This window comes from Anarhichas minor, unplaced genomic scaffold, assembly GCF_050575085.1.
Source record: "Anarhichas minor isolate MPS153535 unplaced genomic scaffold, ASM5057508v1 ptg000145l, whole genome shotgun sequence".
Classification (NCBI taxonomy): domain Eukaryota; kingdom Metazoa; phylum Chordata; class Actinopteri; order Perciformes; family Anarhichadidae; genus Anarhichas; species Anarhichas minor.
This window is the reverse complement of record NW_027466591.1, coordinates 83,052-92,500: the sequence shown is the minus strand read 5'-3', so window position 1 is coordinate 92,500 and position 9,449 is coordinate 83,052. Positions and strand designations below refer to the sequence as shown.

The 9,449-nt window shown below is 41.9% G+C and overlaps 2 protein-coding genes across 5 annotated transcripts in view; one reads left to right on the top strand and one right to left on the bottom strand.

Moving 5' to 3' along the window:
- Positions 1-1,003, bottom strand: part of immp2l (inner mitochondrial membrane peptidase subunit 2) — a 108,005-nt gene extending 107,002 nt beyond the window's left edge. For all 3 annotated transcript variants that reach the window (XM_076085241.1, XM_076085238.1, XM_076085242.1), the window contains exon 1: positions 976-1,003. The gene's annotated coding sequence lies outside the window, so the exon portion shown is untranslated. The remainder of the gene's footprint in view (positions 1-975) is intronic.
- Positions 1,004-3,729: 2,726 nt separating this feature from the next.
- znf277 (zinc finger protein 277) lies at positions 3,730-8,920 on the top strand. 2 transcript variants are annotated; one of them, XM_076085231.1, is made up of 12 exons: positions 3,730-3,841; positions 4,203-4,416; positions 4,953-5,041; positions 5,322-5,404; positions 5,588-5,679; positions 5,818-5,928; positions 6,037-6,169; positions 6,374-6,444; positions 6,538-6,634; positions 6,739-6,781; positions 7,230-7,404; positions 7,864-8,920. In XM_076085231.1, the coding sequence occupies exons 1-12, from the start codon at positions 3,730-3,732 to the stop codon at positions 8,042-8,044; spliced, it is 1,401 nt and encodes a 466-aa protein (XP_075941346.1). In that variant the 3' UTR covers positions 8,045-8,920. The 2 variants fall into 2 exon arrangements, with proteins under 2 accessions (XP_075941346.1, XP_075941347.1); XM_076085232.1 differs by lacking the exon at positions 7,864-8,920 and having other exon boundaries at positions 6,942-7,367.
- Positions 8,921-9,449: the final 529 nt, after the last annotated feature.

Below are 9,449 nucleotides of genomic sequence, written 5' to 3'. Positions count from 1 at the left end.
CAACAACAACAACAACAACAGAGGTGACGTGCTGCTGCTCACTGATCACATCTGAATATCTGACATTTAATCAAGTCTGCAACACGATGAGTGACATCAACATCGACCACGACGGGAATAACAACGTGAATCATATGAAGAGTTATCTACACTTATTATTATTACAACACAACAAAAGATGCAAACTATTTTGTGTTTTTTTAGTCTTCAAATGTCTTTTTCGGTCCGACCAACAGTCCAAGAGTTATTTCATTTAAAAGCTGAAACTCTTTTCTCCTCTTCTTGTTATTTCTGTGAATCTTGTTTTCTGTGATTGACAGATGAAGTAACTAGAAGCATCACATTTAAATGAGGTACTTCCAGTCAGTGGTGGGAAAAGTACTCAGTATTAGTCAAGTAAAAGTACAAAAGCATCAGCATCAAAATACTCTTCATGGACCAAAACTTTCATGCAGAATGGCTCATTTTATAATATGATATTATTGTGTTCATCATAAGTGAAGTAAATGTATATTTCTCTCTGAGATGAAGTAACTGAAAGCATACAATTTAAATACTCAAGTAAAGTACAAGTACCTCAAATGAGTACAGTACTTGAGTAAATGTACTTAGTTACTTGTCGCCTCATTGATTCACAGCAACAACAACAAACGTCTCCACAAAGACAGAAACAGGCCAACATCTCCCCAAATCCACCTTCACAACATTCATCCTCAAACGATCTCTGATTTCCACCTTAAATCAGTACGAACCCTGTCAGTCGCTTGACCTGTGTGTATGCTAACGGCGCTAACAGCTAGCTGCAGCGGCTAACCGGAGGGTTAACTTATTAAAAAAACAATGTCGCGGACACGACAAGCTGTCGGAGACAAGCGGGTCAGAGAAACGTGCAGGTGGAGAGCCGGAAGTCTCTTTTTTACTGCCGTTAAAAGTGAGAAACTAGAGCTAAAGCTACAGATGCTAACGCACACCTACCAGCAACGTGAGGTCCGTCTTCCTGTTGTTGTCCTACGTCACGGGTTGTCATCCGGGTCCTAAAGCCTGCCGGATTCAGTCTGACACAACACAAGTCCAACAAATCATTATTCCTCCAAAGTATAGATTAAAAACAAATGTTATTGTTTTTCCAATGATGAATCACAATCCTTAACGTATTTATCTTACCATTATATACATTCTGTTACTGTATGGACTCGAATGAAAGAGTATATGTTCTTTAAAACTAATCATAACATCAAACGAGTGAAAAGGTGTCATACATTTTGATCATTGAATAAATATGAGCATATATGTTACATATAAAAATGCAAAGGACCAAAATGTATAGAATATATTAAGACTCTCAAACTTGTTAAAACTAAAAGAAAGTGGTAAAGAAAACTCCTAAACTCTTTCTTGTCAAAAAAAGTATATTCTTGAAGTTTATTTACCCCAATCGTATTTTTTTATTTAATTTAAAAGAATATTTCCCCGATCCGTTCGTTAGCCCCCGGCTTAGTTCGAAGCACCGGTTAGCATCATAGCTATGCTAACGTAGCCTATCAGAGGCAGAGTAGGGGCGTGTCTGCCCCTCCGGTCTGGGTAGGCGATCCCGCACTTTCGCCTGAACTATGACTATTGTACCTATTTTTTTCTGAAACAAGGCCCCATGGGGAACACCGGAAGGGCGGGGCTACACGGTGATTGACAGGTCTCTACCAGAGACGTATACAACATCTCTACGTCACTCCTCCTCAGTCCAGATATGGTCACTTCCTGTTCACTGGTTGCAAAAAAACAAGATGGCGATGGCCAAAATGCGAAACTCGAGGCTTCAAAACATCCACAAACCAACGGGTGACGTCATGACGATGACGTCCACTTCTTATTTACAGTCTACGGTATTTTAGTGCCAATCAGCATTGATGGAAACATGACACAAATTTTCTCTCCCTTTCCAGAGTCGTTATCAGTGTGAATCGTTTTGATGCAGAACATTTGTAGGCGAGTCTTTTTGTATTTTTGGTATTTTGTGTAGTTTATTCGTCTCTCCCTCGGTGTGTAAAGGCCTATATAGTTATAGTGCTTTACAGACAGAATCCTTCTACCAGAGAGTAGAGAGTAAAAACAACGACATCCTCTCTATTCGTGAGCCTCTCTTCTTCTGTGTTCTCTCCTCCCGTCTACAAAGTGATCACTTCACAGCCAGCGTGAGGAGAAACGATCACAGCGAGCAATACATCTTTAAAGCGTAAACACACAGAAAGACTTTAAAACTCCACATCTCACAGATTGTTGATCCTCTCTGCTGTCTGTTCAGTCTAAACTCTGATTAGTGATTGGTTTACTTTACATCCTGTTCCTCTTTCATGTGTCTGTACTGTACTCTTCATATAATCAAACGTGGTGACATCCCCCCCCCCCCCCCCCAACCTGGATGCTGCCGGCAACGACGAAATTGTTGCATAGCAACAGCATCAGCTCAGCACCTGTGATGCTCGTCCTGTTCAGAGCCTCAAACGATGTCATCATGTGGGAGTCGCCCACATGGGTCAATGTAGCCAACAGGCCAAGAGGCTCTTCTTCTTTTTCTTCTTCTTCTACTACTTCTTCTGTTATCCTTATCCTGTCTGTCTGAATCAGACCGTCCACATCGTATCCTGTCTGTCTGTCTCCCCCTCACTGCTCTCCAGGGTTTAATTTGAGACGCTGAGTTCAGTGTGAATAATGCAGCACCTGAACTCACCTGAGAGGACTGCTGGAGCACAATGAGAGGGGGGGGACACAGACAGAGAGAGAGAGAGATAGTTATATTTTAAAAAATGGTATCAACAAATATATAGAGAAATATGGAATTAAAAATGTGAAAATACATAAAATTGCTAATATATATTCTCTTTTATTTCATCATTTGTCTTTATATGTCTGCATTTATTTTATTGTTTTAACTTCAATGAAACAAAATAACACTAACTGACATTTAAGTGAAAAACTAGAACGTACAGGAGGAAGAAGACTGAGACGATGGCGCCACCTAGTGCTCATCAACTGGAACTAATAGATGTTACTCACAGAGATAAAACACTGAATCAAGGCCGAACAGTGATCCACTGTTTCAATAAGATGTAAATGATAGAATAATTGTACAATTCATGTTAATGTATTGTCCTTGTACAAAACAGGGTTTCTGAGCAACAAAAGAAAAACTGAAACCATTATTGATGTTGTAGAATGAGAGTCTGAGAGTCTGAGGAGTCGTAGGAGGTTCTATCACTTAAAAACACCCGAGGGGGTCCAGCATTATCAAATCTTGTGGCCTTAAATCAAAAATCTAGTTGAAATGTTGTGTTGGGTTCATATTATAACATTTTAATTTGAACGTGATTCTAAACTATTAGAAGATGAGAAAAAGAATGCAATCCTTTCAAAAGGGGCCATTCTGTACAATGAGTTCTTTCTTTCTTTTTCTTTGTAATAATTATGTATATTTACTAACACAGGACTTTTTACTGGTAATGGAGTATTTTTACATTTAAGTACTTGTAGGTACATTTAAGTAAATTAATAACAAATTAATAGAGTTAACGTCATGCTTTAATACCATTATGTGGACTAAATTATGTGCTCATAATAATCTCTGATAAATAAAAGTTTTTGTTTTAAACAGATCAGATCAATTCAATAGCAAACTAGTGAGTTTTCAAATGTTTTAAAACACTTAAATGCACCATATTACATGTTTAATTTTAAATGGAGACCGTGAACGCAGCATGCCTACGTCTCCCAGCCTCTGATTGGTCCGTTCTGCGCTGTTTTGAACACGTGACACCAAAGATGGCCGCCTCTGACCGGAGTAGAGACGGTGAGATGATTTATTTTAAGGTTTTAAGGATTAAAATAAGACGTTTTGTGTAAGACAAAGATGATTCACGTGTAGATAAAACTCAGAGTCCGTCAGACAGAAAACTATGAACAAATATCCGCTCTGTGGTTCATAAAGAAGCTAACTAGCGTGAAGCTAACCGGCTATGCTAACAGGCTAACCAGCAGCCTGCACGTTCTCTCTCATATAAACTGTGTGTATGTGTGTGTGTCTGTGTTTGTTTGTTTGTGTGTGTGTGTGTGTGTGTGTGTGTGTGTGTGTGTGTGTGTGTGTGTGTGTGTGTGTGTGTGTGTGTGGTGCGCACGTGCATCTGTATGTGTGTGTGTGTTAACTCCCTCAGATCAGGACAGCATACTGGAGCCTCTGTGTTTCCCAGAGCACCCCCCCTCCTGCTCCATCACTCCCAGTCTGCAGCCGTTGGGCGCTGAGCTGCTGGTGTGTCTCTTCTGCTCTGAGTCCGTCCCTCTGCAGCAGACAGACGTCCTCCTCAAACACCTGCTGCTGCAGCACAAGATGGTCATCGCTGACGTCAAGCTGGTCGCTGACCTCCCAAAGTATGAACAGAATCAGACTAAAGACACTGAAGACAGGGGAGTGATGAAGTTTAATGTCTTAAAGGACTCGCAGTACAAACAACAGTCAGACAGAGACAGAGAGAGAGAGAGAGAGAGAGAGACAGACAGACAGACAGACAGAGAGAGAGAGAGTCTCTTCTGCTCTGAGTCCGTCTATCAGGATGAAGTGTGATAGACGTCATGTGTACAGAATGAACAACATAATAAATAAAACACGTTACATACTTATGACAGAAATGATTCATATCATGAGAGTAGTGAACAGAATAATGGTAGAAACATTACGACTACTAGTAATAGTGGATATAGTAGAATAACAATGGTAATAAAATCAGTTATAGTGAAAGAATTGTGACAAATTATAATAATAATAATAATAATAATAATAGTTGCAGTCATTTCCTTCAAATCCACAGAAGACGTCATGTTTTCAGGATCACTTCCTGGAGTTCTCTTTAAAGAGTCCTTTGACTTTAAATCTTCTCCTCCGTGACTCACTTCCTGTCCTCCGTCAGGTACGCGTCCTACTGGAGGGGCAGGTTCTTGGAGCAGCCGCTCACAGATTTCTGCAGCGTCATCAAGACCAACTCCACCGGGCCGGTCGGTAAGTTCAAAGTCAACAGAGAAAAGTGTAACAGTCAGCAGAATAATAATCCAGATGTGACGATACACTGAGACCTGGTATCAATGTGATGAAGTAGTCAGAGTTAAACAAATATGTTTTATTACCGTTTGTTTGTTTTCACTGAACGTGTACTCGAGTCACAATACTGAGAAACGGAGTAGAAGCACTACTCGTTTCTCTGCTCCAACACACAGACATCTTGACTTTCCTCCTTAAGAAGCAGTTCTAAACAAAGTAAAACGTTTAAATGTTGTCACAGAGAAGCAGGAGCACTACTTCCTGCTGTGTGACGTCCTTCCAGAGGACCGGACCCTCCGAGAGAAGCTGCAGCAGAAGAGACTGGTGAGCATCTGAGCCGAGCACAGAGCATCATCTTCACTGTTCAACGAACTCCTGCCGCAGATATAACTTTACTCAGTCTTTTTATCCACCCAATCCGAGCCTTCTTCTTCTGTGGTGCCGCTCTACTTCTTCTTCTTCTTCTTCTTCTGTGGTGGCTCTCTGACGCTGTTGTTGGTCCCCCAGGAGGAGGTTCTGGAGCAGCAGCAGCAGGAGAGAGACGACAGCAGCTTCAGTCGACTCTGCATGTTCTGCAGCGACGAGTTCACCGGAAACAGGTTCGTCAGAAGCTTCTGAGTCTCGCACTGAACGCAGTCACTTAGGAAACTACTTTATAACATTATTCACTTATTTTATTCTCCTCACAAGAAATCTAAAATGTTTTCCCGTAATAAACTCCACCGTGGTGGTTCCAGGTCGTCTCTGCTGAACCACATGGCCAGAGAGCATTCCTTCAGCATCGGGTTGCCGGACAACATCGTGTACTGCGACCAGTTTCTGGACACGCTGCAGAGCAAACTGGACGAGTAAGAGTCATGAACACAGATGAAACCAGCACACGTGTTCTATCCTTTGAATGTCACTAATATCCACAATAACAACATGTGATGATGGTCTGTGTGTCCTCCCGTCAGTCTGCAGTGTTTGTACTGTGAGAAAACCTTCAGGGACAAAACCACGCTGAAGGATCACATGAGGAAGAAAGCTCACCGCCGCATCAACGCCAGCAACCGCCTGTACGACCGCTTCTACATCATCAACTACCTGGTAACACCTCCACACACCTCTGGGTTCTGTCTACCTGGTAACACCTCTGGGTTCTGTCTACCTGGTAACACCTCTGGGTTCTGTCTACCTGGTAACACCTCTGGGTTCTGTCTACCTGGTAACACCTCTGGGTTCCAGAACCAGATGTGTTAGTGGAGCTGTCCTTCACTGTGTGATCTTCTCATGTCTCTGCTCTCCGGTCAGGAGCTGGGGAAGACCTGGGAGGAGGTGCAGAGTGAGGACGACCGGGATCTGGTGGACGAGGAGGAGCAGGAGTGAGTAGGAACCAGAAGGATCTCTTATTGTATGTAGAACCCCCACAGAGAACCTCACGTAGTCCTGTTTCCTGTTTCCTGTGTCGTCCTCAGTGATTGGTCGGACTGGAGGGCTCATCCGGTCTCTGCTGTTTGTCTCTTCTGTGATCATCAGTCTGAGACGATGGAGCAGATCTACACTCACATGAAGGTGACTTAGACTAACCGGGTCCAGTTCAGACTGACGGGGTCTAGTCTAGACTAGACTCTAGTTTTGGTCTTTGTTGATTGTTGGTCCTCTCATTATGTTTTTAGGAAGCTCACGGCTTTGACCTCCACAATCTGAGGACGGAGCTCAGTAAGTAAAACAAATACTAACGTCAAAGTTCTTCATCATCTTCATCATCATCACGTTTAAAGCATTCAGAGGATCTATTGCAGAAATGTAACATAATATTCATTAATTTAATTAATGATTAATTAATTAATTAACTAATGTTAAACATCACTTTTCACAGTTTTAACGACGTGGCGTCAAATGTCACACGGAAAATGTTTTGCTATTCATACGCCGTCCCGTGAGATGAGATTCTACGGTAGCCCAGAATGGACAAACCGAATGAGAGAGACCACCGTAGTTCTGACACAGAGGTCAAATCCTGCACACTGTCCCTTTAAGAAGAAGCAGCTCACTGATGACGAACGTGGACTTTCGAGATCTAGAAACACACAATAGTTATGCATAAACATTTGACTTTAGTCCAGAAATAAAACAGTAAAGAGTGATGATGTCCCCCCCCCCCCAGACCTCCGGTTCTACCAGCAGGTCAAACTGGTGAACTTCATCCGGCGTGAGATCCACCAGAGCCGCTGCTACGGCTGCCAGCAGAAGTTTGAGTCCAGAGACGACGTCATCCGGCACCTCGAGGCCGCCGGGCACGTGATGAAGCTGCCGGACGCGTCGACCTGGAACCAGCCGCAGTCAGCGCAATTACTTTATTATCTGTTTATTATCTGTTTATTATACATATGTATCATGTTCCTGCAGAGGGAAGCCAGTGAGGGAGGACCTCTTCCACGAGATCATTTCTACAATAAAGCTTCAAGTTGTTTGGTTCTAGTCCAATTTATGCCACTATGACACTTCCTGGGGCAAAGCATTATGGGAACTGTAGTTCCAAAGCTCAGAACATAATTATCTCCCACAAAAGCCAATAATACCTGCTTTTTGTTTTGACACTATTGAATGTATATATTTGACATGATTAAGGTTATGCTTGTATATTGTATATTGTGATGGTACAGTGGTGCTCTCCTCTATTTATTCATACACACATATCTGTGTTTAAACCGTTTGACTTTAAAACGCTCTGCCTCCACCAACACCACCCCTCGGTCCTCCCTACAGGCTGGTGACCTCTGACCCCCGTCTCTCCTCAGGTATTACTTCCCCACGTACGAGAACGACGCCCTCCTCTGTACGCTTTCTGACGACGACGACGACGAGACGAACCGCGGCGAGGACGTCCCGGTGATCGCGGAGGATGTCTCCGACCTCAGAGCGCTGAGACGGACCAGCGTCCTCAACCAGCTGCTGAAGAGCCGGAGCTCCTGCAGCTAGTCCGGGGGGGGGACTGCTGAGGTTCTGGACACATCTCTGTATCGTTGTCCTGCAGAGAGGTCTCTGCACTAAAGCAAACTGCTAACAACTGATGATTCCACCCTGAACGTGCACTTTAAAAGGCTTCAGAGGCCTTTTCAGAAGTGCTGACTCAGCTTTAGTTCCTACTTATTTCCATTCAAGCATCCGGATGCATGTTCACTGATGTTATGAGTTTGAGTCTTTTAATCACTACTTCTTCTTCTTCTTCTTCTTCAGTAGATTAACGGCGCCGACATGAAACTAATATTCATGATGATGAGAACAAGACTTCAGTCACGTTTCACTTTGACGATTTTCTGTTAATTCAATTAAACTTTTATTAATGTGTTATGTGTTAATGTGTTATTCCTCTTTGTCTTTGAGGACACAGTTTGTAGCATTTTGATGTGCAAATTGTTCATCATTGTGACATTTGTCATGAAAACGTAACGTCACATCTTCAGTTTAATAAAAACGTGGCTCAGACATTTACATCCTGTGACTGTTGGTCACGTCGTTTTGATAAATAACATTTCGTGAAGAAGCATCAACCTTTCTGATGGTTAACTTCAGTATTTTATCTTTTGCATCGACAGGTTTTGTTTTATTTTTGGTTTTTATATTTTCTTTGTTAAAGAGCTGCAGCACTGAGGAGGTTTGTATTGTTCTTATCTGTTTAACATGCTGCTCACAGTCAGTTAATTACACAAAACTAACGGAACAGCTGGACGTGTGTGTGTGTGTGTGTGTGTGCTCCTCTGAAAGGCTGATGATATATTTCATATTCTGAGCTTATTATCATTGTTTAAGCTCTATATGACACCAGCATGTTTGCATTAAAGCAACCAAACTATATTTTTTCCCGACATCTTTTATTAAAACATCAAAGTATAAATGAGTGAATCACGAACATTCTCCTTCAGATGTCGTTTGAACATTTGAAGGTTTACAAACGACTGAAGCAACATTTTTACATTTTTACTGAGGAATGTAGAATAATAATGTAAAATAAATTCTCTAAAACACATTCACTTTTAAAGACATATAATCAATAATATAAGTGTAGCTCCTCCCACCATCAAATATCCATTGAAAAGGACATAATTCCCCATAGTCAGTTATGTTTCTGTGCTGTTGTCCCACAGCTGTGAACACAGCGCTTTGTGTTCGGATCAACGTTCTCTTCTCAACGGTTAGTTTTTAGTGTTCGCTTTGCTTTGTGTCGTCAAAGACAGAAGTTTTCGTCTCTACTTTCCTGTAACTCAACAATTTTTCCGAGTTGTTTTCTCATAAATGTATGACTTTATCTCAGAAAATATGTTTCTTATCTGTAAACTTAAATCTGGAGTCTCTTTCCTCTTACACGCGTACACATGGAATGTGA

Excerpts from the sequence above, each read along its gene's own strand:
- znf277 (XM_076085231.1), top strand. The coding sequence starts at position 3,730 with ATGGAGACCGTGAACGCAGCATGCCTACGTCTCCCAGCCTCTGATTGG. Across the intron at positions 3,842-4,202 it reads CTCTGACCGGAGTAGAGACG|ATCAGGACAGCATACTGGAG; the intron begins GTGAGATGATTT and ends TAACTCCCTCAG. Across the intron at positions 6,782-7,229 it reads CAATCTGAGGACGGAGCTCA|ACCTCCGGTTCTACCAGCAG; the intron begins GTAAGTAAAACA and ends CCCCCCCCCCAG.